The 18,293-nt window shown below is 42.5% G+C and overlaps 2 protein-coding genes across 3 annotated transcripts; one reads left to right on the top strand and one right to left on the bottom strand.

Annotated features, from left to right (window-relative positions):
- The first annotated feature begins 147 nt into the window (after positions 1-147).
- LOC139537265 (MICOS complex subunit MIC27-like) lies at positions 148-8,942 on the top strand. Of its 2 annotated transcripts, none has more exons than XM_071338382.1 (9): positions 148-208; positions 4,370-4,474; positions 4,719-4,838; positions 5,166-5,220; positions 5,308-5,406; positions 5,711-5,802; positions 7,500-7,607; positions 7,834-8,488; positions 8,767-8,942. In XM_071338382.1, exons 1-9 carry the CDS (start codon positions 197-199, stop codon positions 8,853-8,855), a joined length of 1,335 nt encoding a protein of 444 aa, XP_071194483.1. In that variant the 5' UTR covers positions 148-196; the 3' UTR covers positions 8,856-8,942. The 2 variants fall into 2 exon arrangements, with proteins under 2 accessions (XP_071194483.1, XP_071194484.1); XM_071338383.1 differs by having other exon boundaries at positions 194-288.
- A 2,135-nt stretch (positions 8,943-11,077) lies between these two features.
- LOC139537266 (putative nuclease HARBI1) lies at positions 11,078-12,500 on the bottom strand. Its single transcript, XM_071338384.1, has 4 exons — positions 12,338-12,500; positions 12,153-12,268; positions 11,945-12,056; positions 11,078-11,850 (listed from the first exon to the last, which is right to left on the bottom strand). The coding sequence occupies exons 3-4, from the start codon at positions 12,054-12,056 to the stop codon at positions 11,480-11,482; spliced, it is 483 nt and encodes a 160-aa protein (XP_071194485.1). The 5' UTR covers positions 12,153-12,268; positions 12,338-12,500; the 3' UTR covers positions 11,078-11,479.
- Between the last annotated feature and the right edge of the window lie 5,793 nt (positions 12,501-18,293).

Below are 18,293 nucleotides of genomic sequence, written 5' to 3'. Positions count from 1 at the left end.
CACTACTCTTTAAATAAAGAGGAGAACTGATTATTAACGTTGCTTTCTGTATAGCATGGTTACTTTCAAGGTCATATACACTGACCAGTAAAATCAATTTAGCGGCAGAAACAGTCAAACAGGATTTAACGCGTTTTCCTATGATAAAGTTGGTCCCTTATCGGCACCGGTAAGACTCTGAGGGGGAGGTACCATCATGGCTGCCACTGTAAGTTTTCTACCATGCAAACCTATCCTAAAACATGTTTTCCTCGAGTTTGAGCTGGGAATCTAAGGTCTTTTAAAAAGGTCGAATAATTTCCCCGTTTACATTTGTGTATTTAGCTATGTGTATAAATTGACAAGAATAGCGTCAATATAGCATGCAGTTTGCTACACGCCCCTTTTAGAACATGTTGTACAAACGCAAATTATTGTGGTAGGACTATGTCTATGTTATAGCTATCTATGAATGTGGAGTTTAAAGTAGATCTAAAATTGTATAGTAATGTAGCCCAGTGTTTCTCTGTATTTCAGGATTAACATTGTAGGTAGCCTACTCTTTAAATATGATTAAAGAAGATTAAGGTGACCTTCGAAATCTCTCCTAAACTTGTTAGCTAGCTTAATTGTATCCATTTAACGTTCATTATTTCACTCTAGAAGATCCTGCTCAACAAGGTCAATGTCTTATCTCTCTGATCAGGATCAAATTAATATTGCATTCTTGGTTAAAAAAAAAATGCAATCATGATTTAATAAGATAAAATACTGTTCTGATAACTGTAATACTATTCATGACAGTTAGGGCTGAGACTTCATGATATTATCACGATACTTGGGTGCCGATATGTGTTAAAATTCTAGCTATAGACCTATTTTGATTCCATACTGAGATTTTAATTGCGATTTGATGTTCCAAACATATTGCTCACTATATAACTTCTCTGTAGGGTTTTCAATGGTTAGCTTCGCCCGCGGCTGGCTCCATGTGAACGACAATCATGTTGCTGTGTTTTAAATGTTAGAAACATCAATAATCATCATGTCGCCCGTTTGAAACATATAGCCCTTATATCAGTGAGAATGAATCTTTCAAATAAAAAATATACTTACTGCTGCAGATTTGCACAGATCATACAGTGTGTGCCTGGTTAGCAGATGTTAATGCGAGTGTAGCGAAATGCTTGTGCTTCTAGTTCTGACCATGCAGTAATACCTAACAAGTAATCTAACCTAACAATTTCACAACAACTACCTTATACACACAAGTGTAAAGTAATGAATAAGAATATGTACATAAAAATATATGAATGAGCGATGGCCGAACGGCATAGGCAAGATGCAGTAGATGGTATAGAGTACAGTATATACATATGAGATGAGTAATGTTGGGTATGTAAACATTATATAAAGTGGCATTGTTTAAAGTGGCTAGTGATACATTTATTACATAAATTCTTCCATTATTAAAGTGGCTAGAGTTGAGTCAGTATGTTGGCAGCAGCCACTCAATGTTAGTGATGACTGTTTAGCAGCCTGATGGCCTTGAGATAGAAGCTGTTTTTCAGTCTCTCCGTCCTCGCTTTGATGCACCTGTACTGACCTCGCCTTCTGGATGATAGCGGGGTGAACAGTCAGTGGCTCGGGTGGTTGTTGTCCTTGATGATCTTTTTGGCCTTCCTGTGACATTGGGTGGTGTAGGTGTCCTGGAGGGCAGGTAGTTTGCCCCCGGTGATGTGTTGTGCAGACCTCACTACCCTCTGGAGAGCCTTGCGGTTGTGGGCAGAGCAGTGGCCGTACCAGGCGGTGATACAGCCCAACAGGATGCTCTCGAATGTGCATCTGTAAAAGTTTTTGGTGAGAAGCCGAATATCTTCAGCCTCCTGAGGTTTAAGAGGTGCTGCTGCGCCTTCTTCACCATGCTGTCTGTGTGGGTGGACCATTTCAGTTTCTGTGATGTGTACGCCGAGGAACTTAAAACTTTCCACCCTCTCCACCACTGTCCCGTCGATGTGGATAGGGGGCTGCACCCTCTGCTGTTTCCTCAAGTCCACGATCATCTACTTTGTTTTGTTGACATTGAGTGTGAGGTTATTTTCCTTACACCACACTCCGAGGGCCCTCACCTCGTCCCTGTAGGCCGTCTCGTCGTTGTTGGTAATCAAGCCTACCACTGTAGTGTCGTCTGCAGACTTCATGATTGAGTTGGAGGCGTGCATGGCCACGCAGTCATGGGTGAACAGGGAGTACAGGAGAGGGCTGAGAACGCACCCTTGTGGGGCCCCAGTGTTGAGGATCAGCGGGGTGGAGATGTTGTTACCTACTCTCACCACCTGGGGGCGGCCCGTCAGGAAGTCCAGGACCCAGTTGCACAGGGCGGGGTCGAGACCCAGGGTCTCGAGCTTAATGACGAGTTTGGAGGGTACTACGGTATTAAATGCTGAGCTATAGTCGATGAACAGATCAAATCAAAGTTTATTTGTCACGTGCGCTGACAGGTGTAGACCTTAGTGAAATGCTTACTTATAGGCTCTAACCAATAGTGTGAAAAAAGGTGTGTGTGAAAATAACAGCAAGGCTATATACAGACACCGGTTAGTCTGGCTTATTGAGGTAGTATGTACATGTAGGTATGGTTAAAATGACTATGCCTATATGATGAACAGAGAGTAGCAGTAGCGTAAAAAGAGGGGTTGGCAGGTGGTGGGACACAATGCAGAGAGCCCGGTTAGCCAATGTGCGGAAGCACTTGTTGGTCGGGCCAATTGAGGTAGTATGTACATGAATGTATAGTTAAAGTGACTATGCATATATGATAAACAGAGTAGCAGCAGCGTAAAAGAGGGGTTGGGGGGGGGCACATAATACAAATAGTCCGGGTAACCATTTGAGTCTTATGGCTTGGGGGTAAAAACTGTTGAGAAGCCATTTTGTCCTAGACTTGGCACTCCGATACCGTTTTCCATGCAGTAGTAGAGAGAACAGTCTATGACTGGGATGGCTGGGGTCTTTGACAATTTTCAGGGCCTTCCTCTGACACCGCGTGGTGTAGAGGTCCTGGATAGGAGGCAGCTTAGCCCCAGTGATGTCTCTAGACGTCTGCGAAGCGAGGCGGCCATCTCTGTTGGCACCGGATGTAGATCAGTTACGCTTACACAGATAGCCTAGCTAATTAACATAGCTGGTAGTCCCTGTCTTCTGTAAACAAGCGCTGTAACATGGAGATATGGCCATGTTGGAACACTAACCCTATACAGGTGTGTAGTAAGTGAAACTATTGTTTTGGGGAAATCATTTCTCATTGATATGAAGGATACGTTCCTTATTTCTACAAAACCATACCACAAGCCATGCTTTGGTAACTTTCTAACATGCTGACCACACCGCCAATGTTGTGTGCGCGAGCATTGCAAAATAAATGTACACATGTTATTCAATCGTTGCACCCACACTGCTCGCTAGCGTCTGCGTAGCCAGGCGCTAAAATAGAACTTGGTTATATTTGTGACGCTTGATGCGCTGCAAGTCCCGCCTCTCCCATTTCTTCATTGGTTTTTAGGAGAATATACCCACGTGGGTGATTGAAAGATGAACTGAGGTCCACACTCCAGTCCAGTTGGTGGTGGTAATGCACCTTAAAGTTGGTTGCCAACCGCCATATAAAGTCTGAAGAAGGAGGACAGATTACTAGAAACAAACTTTTACCCTTTTATCTGTGAATTAATTGTCGTAGAGGACCTTGTGAATTTCAGGTAAAATAACAACCCAATGTTTATCTCAGGACAAATTAACTAGCAACAGCAAGCTAGCTAGCTAAATTGCCATAAATGTTTAATGCTTTTCGACCTGTCCCCAAAATAATATAGTTGGTTCAGAGTTTGTTTTGATATTTCAACCTGCGTGTCCTGATCGCGTCGTGTTGGTGGACAAAATCAACATGCATGCATGCACGCGAGTGGTCTGGTCTGCATGTTACAGTAGTTAGCGTCTATGAATGGGCTAACTATATGTCTGCTGCAAAGAGACGAAAGAGAAAGAAAACGAGTTTTTGATCAGTCAGGGAAATAAAAGTGCTACCTACAGTAGCAAAAAAATACAAATCGATAATTGGATTCAAATATCGATATAATAATCACTAATGACGATGTAGTATCATAATTGCCATTAGAATAATTATCTTTAGGCCTATCATTTTCAACATCAGTTACAGTAAAATATTTTCCAATATAGGTCCAAAGTAGGACTGGCTGGCACAAAACGGGTGTAAGCCTATATTTTACTGGATTCAACTGTGCTTCATCAATAACTGTTGATGTGAATTTCAGACTGGAAAACCACTTTAGGTCTATCCTGACAAAGGTCTGTGTTTGTGTGTGTCTCTCTGCAGGTAGTGAAGCTGGCGGTGATCCCAGCAGCAATGGGATTGGCCTCGTTTCGAGTTTATGCCATGAATCAGGACAAAACAGAGACTGTGCTGCTCTCCCCTAGAGAGGTAATCTAAGAACCAAGATGTAGAATTTACTCAAGAACAGTTACTTATTTCTATTTCTCGTGTGTTTTTGTTGTTTTTTATACATATTTTATTTTACTACTGATATTCATTACTGCATTGTTGGGAAAGAGCAAGCAAGAAGGGCATTTCGCTCTGCTTGTGCACGTGACAATGAACTTGAAACCTGATGTATGTGACTATTGCCATCTTTGTTGATCCTTTTGATCTATTGTACTGTCCTCAGTTGTCCATCTATGCTCCAGACCCTCCAGCAACTCACTACATGAATGAGCAGCCTGGAGCTCTGCAGAACGGGCTGGGTGTGGTCCGGGTGGGGCTGCAACCATACGTTACTGCCGTTAAGGTATAGAAACACTAACTGGTTCTGATGGCCTCTTTCACTGGTGACTGACTGACTGGTTGTGTTGGCTGATGTTGAATATTCATCAATATACGTTTTTAAGAATGACATGCAGGAAGTTTTGGAATGGCTCTTTAGTTCAGTTATTGTAAAAATCGACTCTTACTGAGAACTCTAATTTTGTGTTAGATGCCATGAGATCGATAGAAGGTGATGGACTTTATCAAAATGGCTGCTTTTGTGTTATAACTTATGTAATATTTCAGCTCAGTTGGTTTGTTTTGCAAACAAGTTGTATTTAGTGCAAATTTTTGACCATTGTTTTTCCAGAATGCTTATACCTCTGTCAAGGTCGGAGCTGTAACAGTCTATACTGCTGGACACGGTGAGGAGTGGGGGAGTTCTGTTGACACATGAGTAGGTCTGTTCTGCTATCTCTGCAAAACCTTTTTTCCATGTTTATTTTACCTAGATACATATGAGTTCCTGAGAGATCCTTCTCCTGGTTTTATGCAGAGGGTCGGTGTAATCACAGTCTCTGGGTTAGCGGGTCTGATCCTGGCAAGGAAAGGTAATGAGTTGCTGCATTAAAGATATTGCGGGAAGTCCGCTGTTCAGGAGAATGTAACATTACAGATAGTTCAGAAAGAAATGTGTTGTGTAAAACCGATATGATTGTCTCCGATAGAATAGGGCATTGTGTCTGATCATTCTATATCTATCTGCAATGTTCAGAACGTTTCACATCACTGAATACGGCCCAGATTATTGAAGATCTGAAATGTACACATTGCAGTAAAATTTCTGAAAAAGTAGGTTGCCAAATGTCTCTTTGGTATCATGTTCCACCACTTCTACTGGTTATTTCTCTGCAGGGTCACGTCTGATGAGGCTGGGGGTACCTCTGGGTATGGCCACTGTAGGCACTTCCGTGTGCTACCCCATTCAGACAGTGGGTGTTGTGAAGGTATAGTAATTCCACAGATTAATGTACAGGGACACTTTTGCCCCAGCTTCCTTTTGAGTGTCACTAAGATCTTTTTACACACTATTATATAAATACAACGAGATCCGATACTTTAGACTGTTTAGACACCTTTTGTATTATTGCACAATATAATTAAAAAAAACATTTTTATGCAGATGTACAGTTGAAGTCGGAAGCTTACATACATTCAGGTTGGAGTCATTAAAACTCGTTTTTCAACCACTCCACAAATTTCTTGTAAACAAACTATAGTTTTGGCATGTCGGTTAGGACATCTTTGTGCATGACACAAGTCATTTTTCCCAAAATTGTTTACAGACAGATTATTTCACTTATAATTCACTGTATCACAATTCCAGTGGGTCAGAAGTTTACATACACTAAGTTGACTGTGCCTTTAAATAGCTTGGAAAATTTCAGAAAATTATGTCATGGCTTTAGAAGCTTCTGATAGGCTAATTGACCTCATTTGAGTCAATTGGAGGTGTACCTGTGGATGTATTTCAAGGCCTACCTTCAAACTCAGTGCCTCTTTGCTTGATATCATGGGAAAATCAAAAGAAATCAGCCAAGACCTCAGAAGAAAAATTGTAGACCTCCACAAGTCTGGTTCATCCTTGGAAGCAATTTCCAAACGCCTGAAGGTACCACGTTCATCTGTACAAACAATAGTACGCAAGTATAAACACCGCTCAGCAAGGAAGAAGGCACTGCTCCAAAACCGGCATAAAAAAAGCCAGACTACGGTTTGCAACTGCACATGGGGACGAAGATTGTACTTTTTGGAGAAATGTCCTCTGGTCTGATGAAACAAAAATAGAACTGTTTGGCTATAATGACCATCGTTATGTTTGGAGGAAAAAGGGGGAGGCTTGCAATCTGAAGAATACCATCCCAACCGTGAAGCACGGGGGTGGCAGCATCATGTTGTGGGGCTACTTTGCTGCAGGAGGGACTGGTGCACTTCACAAAATAGATGGCATCATGAGGGAGGAAAATTATGTGGATATATTGAAGCAACATCTCAAGACATCAGTCAGGAAGTTAAAGCTTGGTCGCAAATGGGTCTTCCAAATGGACAATGACCCCAAGCATACTTCCAAAGTTGTGGCAAAATGGCTTAAGGACAACAAAATCAAGGTATTGGAGTGGCCATCACAAAGCCCTGACCCCAATCCCATAGAAAATTTTTGGGCAGAACTGAAAAATCATGTGTGAGCAAGGAGGCCTACAAACCTGATTCAGTTACAGCTGCTCTGTCAGGAGGAATGGGCCAAAATTCACCCAAAACGTTTGACCCAAGTTAAACAATTTAAAGGCAATGCTACCAAATACTAATTGAGTGTATGTAAACTTCTGACCCACTGGGAATGTGATGAAAGAAATAAAAGCTGAAATAAATCATTCTCTACTATTATTCTGACATTTCACATTCTTAAAATAAAGTGGTGATCCTAACTGACCTAAGACAGGGAATGTTTACTAGGATTAAGTGTCAGGAATTATGAAAACTGAGTTTAAATGTATTTGGCTAAGGTGCATGTAAACTTCTGACTTCAACTGTATGTACATTTTTGTATCATCCATGTGCATATGAGCTAAAATTGTAGCTGAAACTTGTGGATTCCCTGTGTTATGCCATAGGTGCCTAACAATGTGTTTCTGTTCCTCTGCAGATGACTGGGCAGAAGATGTATGCAGCAAGCCAGTACACTACATCATCTATGGCATCAATATTTAAATCAAAGCCCAAAGAAGTAACTCCCCCAACTGTCAGTCTTGAGGTACAACAGACTATTGACATTATTGATGCTTTTTTCATCTAGTCTGTTCTTATATTTAAATGGTTTTCACTGTGGAAAACTTGAGTACCAGCGTTCTAGCTAGGTCAATGATTTATAGATCTAACAAACTGTTTAATGCTCTCTCAGGAGTTGAAAACTTGAGTTTGAACAGCATATTTTTATGGAATAAACAGAACTTGACCAACGTTTTCCTGTTTACAAGCAGCAAGCCCCGCAAGCTACCATCCCTGAGCCAGAAGTGTCAGAGGCAAAGCCCCTCCTTGAAGCTGAATCATCTGAACCAGCCACGCCTGCTGTTGACAAGGTTTCCCCCACTGAACCTAGTTCTGCCTCAGGCCCCGTAGAGGGTGCTCCATCTGCGGTTGAACCTGCTCCTCGGCCCACCACAGAGGTGGCCCCTGCAGAGGGTTCTATTGACACTGAGCCTGCTGCAGCTGAACCTGAGGCAGTCACAGTGGTGGAGCAAGAGGCTGTTCAGACGGCCCTTGTGCCTGCCCCTGCACCTCCTGTTGAGGAAGCTGCTGCTTCACCTGCTGAAGAGATTCCTGCACCTGCCCCTGTTGAGGCTGTCCCTGCACCTCCCCCAGCAGCGGAAGTTATTCCTCTCCCACCTCCTGCTGAAGAGACAGAGCTTCCACCCCCTGCACCTGTTGAGGAGGAAGCTGCTCCTTCACCCCCGGCACCTGTTGAGGAGGAAGCTGCTCCTTCACCCCTTGCAGCAGAAGAGGCTGCCCCTGCATCTATAGAGGGGGTTGCTGACCCACCTCCTGTAGCTGAAGAGACTGCACCTGCTCCTGTTGACGAGGCTGCTCCTCCAGCTACAACAGAGGAGCCATCTGTGATTGTAACAAAAACTGCTGGTGAGTCACACAAATCAATGTGAAGCAGTAGAGGCTGGTGGGAGGAGCTATAGGAGGACGGGCTCATTGCAATGGATTGAATGGAACAGAGTCCAACGTGGTTTCTGTATGCATGATATCGTTCCATTTATTCCATTACAGCCATTACAATGAGCTCGTCCTCCTACAGCTCCTCCTACCAGCTGCCTCTCAGGAGATATCTTCATCTAAATAGTTGGCTTAATCTTCTTTATCAGATATTGATGTCCACTATAAAATAATATTTTTTGTATTTCCAGGGAAACAAAAATTTGCACCAGACCCTAAGCTAATTGACCTTGGCCAGGCCAGCCCTGAGGATGCGGACCTGTACAGCACGCGTGGATGAAGAATGACAGGAGGAGAAGGTGGGGGATATGTGGGAGGGAGGGGAAGGTTAAGGGTAATCTTCAGAAATTAAAAAATATTAAAGCAACACTTTTTTCAGGTGCCTATTTCTCTTTTTACCTCAGTGATAGGGAACAGTTAGTCCTATACAGGCTGTGTCCCGATTATCCACCCTTCTCCCCAAGTGTGCAATTGCACACTACCGGTCATGGATTTAACAATTTGAGTCCATGTCAGGGAGGAGGATTGAGAACCAGGTTTCAGCCATAGTGTGTTGGAATTTTGACCTCTGGTGTCATCTGCAGTTTACATGTAGACACCCACAGGGAACAGGGTACAGGTCATCATCTGCATCCACAGGAACAAACAGACATCTTTACACCCTACTTCCAGAGCCACTACACAAGGTTTACTTACCAATACTTACTCAGTGGTCAGTTTATTAGGTACACCCATCTAGTACTGGGTCGGACCACCCTTTGTTTCCAGAACAGCCTGAATTGTTCGTGGCATGGACACATTGCTCAGTTGGTATCAAGGGACCTAACATGTGCCAGGAAAACATTCCCCACTCCATTACACCACCGCCGACACCAGGCAGGATGGGGCCATGGACTCATGCTGTATGCGTCATATCCTGACTGCTATCAGCATGACAGGGATGGGATTCGCAGGACCAGGCAATGTTTTTCCGCTCTTCAATTGTCCAGTGTTGGTGATCGCGTGCTCACTGGAGCCGCTTCTTATTAAGTGAGACTGGTAGAACCCGGTGTGGTCGTCTGCTGCAATAGCCCATCATGACAAGGACTGACGAGTTGTGCGTTCCGAGATGCAGTTCTACACACCACTGTTGTACTGTGTCGTTATTTGCCTGTTTGTGGCACGCCTGTTAGCTTGCACGATTCATGCCATTCTCCTTCGACCTCTCATCAACGAGCTGTTTTCACCCACAGGACTGCCACTGACTGGATGTTTTTTGTTTGTTGCAACATTCTCGGTAAACCCTAGACACTAATTTGTGAAAAGCCCAGGAGGTCGGCTGTTTCTGAGATATTGGAATCATACCATGCTCAGTCGCTTAGGTCACTCGTTGTGCCCATTCTAACGTTCAATCGAACAGTAACTGAACGCTTCACTGCCTGTTTTATATAGCAAGCCATGGCCACGTGACTCACTGTCTTGTCTGTAAGAGCGGACCATTTTCGTGAACTGGGTGGTGTACCTAATAAACTGGTCACTGAATGTATATTTATTTGTGGAGCTCGTTAACACTGTTATACTGTGAAAGAAGTTACTTAAACAAATTCTGTTACTAACCAAACTGGACCATTATACAATAAGAATTCATAATAGGCATTTTTATTTTTTTACTAGGGACTTGTCATTTACTTAGGTCACTGCTACGCTGTCAGTTTTTCTGTCTTGCGTATTTACCTTCTCCTATTAGTCAGGTCAGTCTATGCAAATATTTTCCAAGTGGCATTTTGTCAAGTGAGCTGGGGCCTGTTGCACAAAACTAGGATAAGGGATTAAGCCAGGATATCTTGGTGATCCTGGCTCAATTGATCCGTAATCCGGTTGCACTAAAGATGGATAGGGGGCAGGAGGATATGTTATGGTATAAATTACCATGGAGATTTATTCTGTGGAGCTAGCCTGCTCCAGACCAGGCTAAATTCCAGGATCTATTTAATCTCATCCCTAATGTCAGTCAGCAGTCACCACAAATGGAAACCAATAGTTATTTCACTGCTCACTATACATTGTTATCACATATAACTAGACCCACTGTTATTATTTAAATGTTTGTGATCATTAATTTCAATGATTTTGGATAAAAAATGATTTTTAGATGATGTTGCTATCATTAGATAATTTACAGTTTCCCATAGACTATAAGGCTATATATAAAATGATAGAATATTAGGGCCACAGAGGGGAAAAAAACAAGTCATAATATTGTAACCAGTTGTTTTAAAGGAGGACAGTTGTTAAAATGACAGATGTGGGGCATTTCGTGAAATTGTACTTCAGTATGGTTTCATAAACAAAGACATGCTGATGTGCCAGAATATTAAGTATCACATTGTCATAAGTATCAAAACTGTAAAAACAATATGTAGCTTTTCTGCAGAAAGAACCAGCCTCATAAATTTATGACTTTATCCTTTTTCTTCAGTGTGGCCCTAGTACTCTGTCATATAAACAAATACACATTCCATATGAATATAAAAACACAATGTGTAACATTATGTTCCTTTATTGAATAAGGACAAAACAAAGCAGGTAAACCATCAGCTCCTTTCGAAACTGAAGTCACAGTGACTCTACAAGATGGAAAGCACAGAATCCAAGCATATTATACAAAATGATACATACACATTCAAAGGTCTGTATATAACACACCCTGCATGTCTGCACACTAAAATAAATGCAGGACAAATCCATACACATCAACTGAACAGACAAATGAATGGATGCAGTAGCCTCCCTGCAGCCTTGTATTACACACAGTATACCACACAAACATCATAAGAGGCCAAATTCGTCAAAAAACGAACCCAAAAAAACCCAAATTCCTCTGCCACCGCAGGACATATTTAACCAAAATTGAAAGCACACATACTAACTAAAATAATTCAACACATATTGGTCCCTCAGCAGCCGACCACTGTCGTCATCAGGGAAGATTGCCGGATTGTCCCAGTCCATGGCTGGTGGCACTCTGGGGGCCCTCTCCTTCCTCAGGCAGGCCACATTGTGGAGGACAGCACAAGCCACAGTAATATCACATGCCCTAACAGGGCTGACCCTTAATTTGTGAAGGCAGTGAAAGCGTGCCTTCAGGAGGCCAAAGGTCATTTCAACTCTGGCCCTGGTCCTGGCATGGGCATGGTTGTAGGCCTGCTGTGCTTCCTGGGGGTCTGTGAAAGGTGTCAGGAGAAAAGGCTGGCAGCCATACCCCCTGTCTCCCAGCAACACACCAGAGAATTCACCTGTCAACACAAAATCTCATCATTACTACCTCATAAACACAGTGATATTCTTGACACAGCCATGATGGTTATAAATAGGGGTTGTGTGGCTTACCTTGTGATAGGCACTGATAGATTTCAGAGGCCCGAAAGATTCTGGAGTCATGGACTGAGCCAGGCCATTTTGCCACAACATTGCTGATCACACAGTCAGCATTGCAGACCATCTGAAATCATAAGATGAGGAATATTACACCAATCAATGCACATCACTGGCAATGCAGAGTGTTCGTCAATGGACAATATCAAAAAGTTATGTTCACCTGAACATTAATGCTGTGAAAGGATTTCCTATTCACAAAATCGGCCTCATGGGCACCTGAGGGGGCTTTTATCCTTATGTGTGTGCAGTCCACTGCACCAATGACATTGGGGAAACCTGTCACACAAAGTAATGAGTATCCTACTATGTGTTAACAGTTGTCCTGTAATTTGTAGATCCTCTTACCTGCAATCCTATAGAACTCCTCTTTGATGTCACAGAGTCTTCTGTGGCCAGGGAAGGAGATGAAGACATCTGCTAATGCTTTGATAGCCAGACACACACTCCTTATTGTGCGGCAAATTGTGGCCTTGTTCAGCTGTTCTGCATCCCCCACTGAGTACAGGAAGGCTCCACTAGCAAAAAAGCGCAAGGCCATGTCCTCTGCTGGGGTAAGGTCAGCCTTTGGTGACCCACCACCCGTGCCTTGTCTGTGGGTATTCTTTTTCACTGCTAAAACAGTACAGACAATGTGTGAGCAGGCACCTTCTGGGTACAATATATGCTTGTGCTTTGTTAAATATTAGTCAGGGACCATACCATTCTGCAGAATGTTCTTGTATTTGATTTTGACCTGCTGCCATGTCCGTTTTGGCCCGTTCATGTTTAATCTACACACACACACACACACACACATTTAATGGAGTCACACTGCAAAAAATTACTTGGTATTTTTGTCTTGTTTTCAGTAAAAATATCAAAAAATTTATCATAGCTTTATACAGTGTGATGGAGTTACTTTACACAATTTCACTCATATCTGCAGTGCATTTCAATTAAAAATTTAACCGTTTCATAATTACAGTACAACTGCATTTTTGGAGATGTGAATTAAATATTTGAATTGTAATTGTGATGTTTCAGCGGAGCGGTGAGTGTGTAATTGTGCACTACTTACGCATTCAGGCGGTCTGCAATACTTTGCCACGCTTTTTCTCTTTGCTTTATCACTGTGGCGGTGTTGCCTTTCTTCTTAATTATATCTTTTACCTCCTCGTATGCCTCCATGAGGATTTGTGCTTCCGACGGGGAAAAGTACGCGGCTCTAGTTGCCATGGTAAATCAGTTAATCTGTGATCTGTGGCGGGGTCTATTTGAGTGAGCCGTGAGCGCGCACCTATCCAGGATTGGTTTCACCTGGCTTAATGAATCCGTGTCTGCTCATCCTGGCTTGGTCTTTGTGCAACCAATTAAGCCTGGACGCACATGTTTTGGCTTCATTGAGCTCAGCTGAGTCATTTATCCCGGGTTGTCTTAATTCTACTTTTGTGCAACAGGCCCCTGTTTTAAAACACATTCATGTTTTTATAGCATTTGTAAGATCTTATAGAACTGGAGTTTAACCTTTTTTAATTTCTAAAAACTCAATGTATAAGGATGTGTGCAGTTTTTGTGCAAGATGGACACTTCCCAACAAGCCCACATACTAGAGGCACCTGGAGGACATGTCATGTTTGGACTGACTGGTTTGATACACTACATGGCCAAAAGTGGATTTGGCTATTTCAGCCACACCGGTTGTTGACAGGTTGTTGACAATCACCTGTCCTTGGGTTGCAACACTCCCTACCAAGTTCCAAACTGCCTCTGGAAGTAACATCAGCACAAGAACTGTTAGTTGGGAGCTTAATGAAATGGGTTTCCATGGCTGAGCAGCTGTATACAAGCTTAAGATCAACATGCGCAATGCCAAGCGTCGGCTGGTGTGTTGTTAAGCTCGCCGCCATTGGACTCTGGAACAGTGGAAACGTGTTTTCTGGAGTGATGAATCACGCTTCAACATCTGGCAGTCTGACGGACGAATCTGGGTTTGGTAGATGTCAGGAGAACGTCACCTGCCCCAATGCATAGTGCCAACTGTAAAGTTTGGTGGAGGAGGAATAATGGTCTAGGGCTGTTTTTTATGGTTCGGGCTAGGCCCCTTAGTTCCAGTGGAAAATCTTAATGCTACAACATACAATGACATTCTAGACGATTCTGTGCCTCCAACTTTGTAGCAACAGTTTGGGGAAGGCCCTTTCCTGTTTCAGCATGACAATACCCCCGTGCACAAAGCGAGATCCATACAGAAATAGTTTGAGATCGGTGTGGAAGAACTTGACTGGCCTGCACAGAGCCCTGACTTCAACCCCATCGAACACCTTTGGAATTAATTGGAATGCAGACTGGGAGCCAGGCCTAATTGCCAAACATCAGTGTCTGACCTCACTAATGCTCTTGTGGCTGAATGGAAGCAAGTCCCTGCAGCAATTTTCCAACATCTAGTGGAAAGCCTTCCCAGAAGAGTGTAGGCTGTTTTAGCAGCAAAGGGGTACCAACTCCATATGAATGATTTTGGAATGAGATGTTCGACAAGCAGGAGTCCGCATACTTTTGGTCATGTAGTGTATGTGTGTTGGAATCATTTGAATGATGTCCTAGTACTTGATGTCAGTTTGAAAATACATTTATTTATTTTTATTTGAATAGAGCTATCAACGTAATTTCATATTTTTGGGGTATTTTACAGATAGGAGAACATTTTACAATTTAACATGTTTTAACACTTCCCTGAATTCAGCTGTTGGATATCAATCTTCACTATGATAAAGTTTTATTTTGTGCATTAGAATAGCCAAATATGGAATAAAGGCATTTTTCTCAATCTCCACTCTCCTCACATTTTAATCCGAGCAGTGAAACTGTGCAAATGGAAAAGTGTTGTGATAGTCATGCAAAGACGTGTGGATGATTTAAGAGGAGTATTTGGTATGAAACACTAGGGGGCGACAGTGTTTGCCATTCAGGCAAAACCAGCATTTTTATGAACCATGTCCATGTTTAGAGGAAGTGGTTTAAAATGAAGAAACATACGGGTATGGAAAGGAGAGACACTTGATTTTCTTTCATATCAAAACTAACATTTACGCAGTAGTAGGCCTACTGACTACTAATTTGACTGGTGTCATTGGGACTTGATAGACTGCAGTGAGTGTGCCTTCATAGCCTGTGTTTCATTATCGTTGGCTCCATGGCGTATTCCAGGCGAGTCTCCATCTAATTGGTCTCTGAAGCTGATACCCTACCAGATATACCATCCATAAACACAGCATGAAGGTTGCTTATGGAATGTGACCCTGGTCTGACCCTGGCCAGTCTGAGGCACTAGGAACTAGAATATTAGACCCTAATAAACAACAAGATCCTCTTTCCTGGTTTTGATTATTACAACATGTTCAACACGCTACTATGCTATATACTCCAATGCCAGAATGGCCAAAGAGAATCTTATGTTAGCGTTTCCTTTAACTGCTAATGTATCAATTACTTTGAGGGTACTTATGAATATTGAGAAAAACAGTGGTGTTTTGATCTCTGTAAGGGATTGGTTCCCTGGTCTGCAATGCATCACAGTTTTGTAAAGCCAGGAAAACCCCAATGATTTATGATTTTTGTATTTTTATGGAAATCTCAAGATTGCTTAAACATTCCCAAGTACTTCCATCCATCTGGGTCTATACTCACAGGGGAGACATCTGTTTCTCTTGGATAGCCGTGAGGCTCACAGTTCACACGTGAAGATTCTACAGGAATTTACTTGTGCCCCTTAACTCTTTTACAAGAATTTTAAAAAATACAATGGGAAGATTGTTATGACTAGTGGTAGCTGTTACAAACATATATTATAAAGTATTTAAAGGTCTATTTTCTATAATTTCCTAGTCTGACATTACATGAAAACATGTGAATAGCTGCCAACTGAGGATAGACCTGCTGTCCTCAAACTATCTAAAGACTCTATCTAATGCTCCCAATGGACATTAACATGTGAGAACGGATGAAGATACCTCTATCCTAATTCTTTCTGACATTTATCTATACATAGCTTCAGATGAGTCAGTGTCATGTCCATAGTAACAGGACATTCCTCCTCCTCTTTCTGAGCCACCACTGGGTTCACAGTACATGGAGCAAAAGCATTTGTCTCCCCTTTGACATCATGTCACAGTTTTATCGCTCCCCAGGCTCTTGCTCCCCCATATTTGCATCCTGTGCCTTTTCTGGTCCCACAGTCATGTTCCCTTTTTTTCTCCCGGATACAGGCACATTCTCAGGGGCATTTTCCTCCTCACCCCATATTGGAGAAACTCACATCCACATGGGTCTTTGACTGTAGGCTGTTGATGTGGATACACTGTAAAATGATTTTGTTTGGCTTCGGTGAGTGCAAGTGCAAATCTCTTTTCATACATGCAGTCATGCGTCATGGACTGTTGTCACACAAGATAACTGATGTGTGTTTTCCCTTGGCTCCATCAGTCACTCTCATTATATGAGAGATAAGACAGTCAGTTAGCTTTGAGTGTCATGGCTAAGGTTTCCCACAGCTACTGCAGTGAACTCTTCCAGTTAATTAAGGAAGCTGTGAAATGTATCCATCTGACTGTTTGGACATGCGTATGCTAAATATTTGTATAAGCGAACCTGTAGCTGAGTGGGGGGTTGACACAAGATAGTTTAGTAATCCATGTATGTCACTCTTTTTTCAGCCTTTAATGTAATTCAGCCGTCAAACTAAATCTGATACAGGCTTTTATAGAAAAGTTGCAAGATTGAATCCCCGAGCTGACAAGGTAAAAATGTGTCGTTCTGCCCCTGAACAGGCAGTTAACCCACTGTTCCCCTGAACAAGGCAGTTAACCCACTGTTCCCCTGAACAAGGCAGTTAACCCACTGTTCCCCTGAACAAGGCAGTTAACCCACTGTTCCCCTGAACAAGGCAGTTAACCCACTGTTCCCCTGAACAAGGCAGTTAACCCACTGTTCCCCTGAACAGGCAGTTAACCCACTGTTCCCCTGAACAAGGCAGTTAACCCACTGTTCCCCTGAACAAGGCAGTTAACCCACTGTTCCCCTGAACAAGGCAGTTAACCCACTGTTCCCCTGAACAAGGCAGTTAACCCACTGTTCCCCTGAACAAGGCAGTTAACCCACTGTTCCCCTGAACAGGCAGTTAACCCACTGTTCCCCTGAACAAGGCAGTTAACCCACTGTTCCCCTGAACAAGGCAGTTAACCCACTGTTCCCCTGAACAGGCAGTTAACCCACTGTTCCTAGGCTGTCATTGTAAAGAAGAATTTGTTTTTAACTGACTTTCCTAGTTAAATAAAGGTAAAATAAATTAAAAAAATAGTAAAGTATTGAATTACATCTGTATATGACACAGCTACACCATTTCCATTATGAGCTTGTAAAAACATACAAACTATGTCATGTAAAAACAAACAAATACCGTCACATTGTTTTTCAGGGCTATGACATGTTTGAATAGGACATAGAGGACACACAATTTGCATCTTTCACAGTCAGTGGTACATATTCTCAACTCTCTGGTGAAATTAGTCCAAACAGACATGTTCTTGTGGGTTATTTGTGTGTTGCTCTTTGCAAGAGGTTACGAGAAGAGAGTTTGACCTGTGAGCATCACTGTGTTTAGAACAAACACTGATTCTCACCCAGCTCCTCATTGGACAATGAACCCAGATTGCCCCATTCATTTCAGCATACTCTACTGAATGGGGCCCCTCCAGATGCAGGGGGTAAAAACTGGGGGTAAAAACTGCTGCTCTCCCTAAACGTGAGAAACAACCAGGAATCTCCTTCTCCGCCCTCCCCATCTTAATCCAATACAGACATGTGGTGGATTATGCAAGTACTGGACATGCTGTGTTTTCCCATGTTTCAGTGCTGCCAAAATATGCTCGGAGAGCCTAAGTGGTGAGTTACAAACCACGGTCTACATGGTTTTAATTCTGAACCTGAGAACCTCCAAACCCCTCAGGTCATTCTGTCCAACAGGGTATAGGGGGAGGAAGGAACAGTCATGAGACCTTTTGCTGGTTACTATTAACCATGTAATTAATACAGTATGCTCTGGTTGATATTAGTGCTACATTATTTATCTATACTATTTGTCTTGTGTTTCAAATGGAAACAGCCATATTGATAGAATTTCTGTAGAAAATAAGACATTTTCAAAACATCAAATCGAAAGTATGTGGACACCTGCTCGTTGAAATTTCATTCCAAAATCATGGGCATTAATATGGAGTTGTTCCACCTTTGCTGCTATAACAGCTTCCACTCTTCTGGGAAGGCTTTC

This window comes from Salvelinus alpinus, chromosome 13 (assembly GCF_045679555.1).
Source record: "Salvelinus alpinus chromosome 13, SLU_Salpinus.1, whole genome shotgun sequence".
Classification (NCBI taxonomy): domain Eukaryota; kingdom Metazoa; phylum Chordata; class Actinopteri; order Salmoniformes; family Salmonidae; genus Salvelinus; species Salvelinus alpinus.
Note: the sequence above shows the minus strand (reverse complement) of the source record. Positions and strands in the feature narration are given on the sequence as shown.

Excerpts from the sequence above, each read along its gene's own strand:
- LOC139537265 (XM_071338382.1), top strand. Across the intron at positions 5,407-5,710 it reads TCTGATCCTGGCAAGGAAAG|GGTCACGTCTGATGAGGCTG; the intron begins GTAATGAGTTGC and ends ATTTCTCTGCAG. Across the intron at positions 5,803-7,499 it reads AGACAGTGGGTGTTGTGAAG|ATGACTGGGCAGAAGATGTA; the intron begins GTATAGTAATTC and ends GTTCCTCTGCAG.
- LOC139537266 (XM_071338384.1), bottom strand. The coding sequence starts at position 12,056 with ATGGTCTGCAATGCTGACTGTGTGATCAGCAATGTTGTGGCAAAATGG. Across the intron at positions 11,851-11,944 it reads CTATCAGTGCCTATCACAAG|GTGAATTCTCTGGTGTGTTG; the intron begins GTAAGCCACACA and ends TTGTGTTGACAG.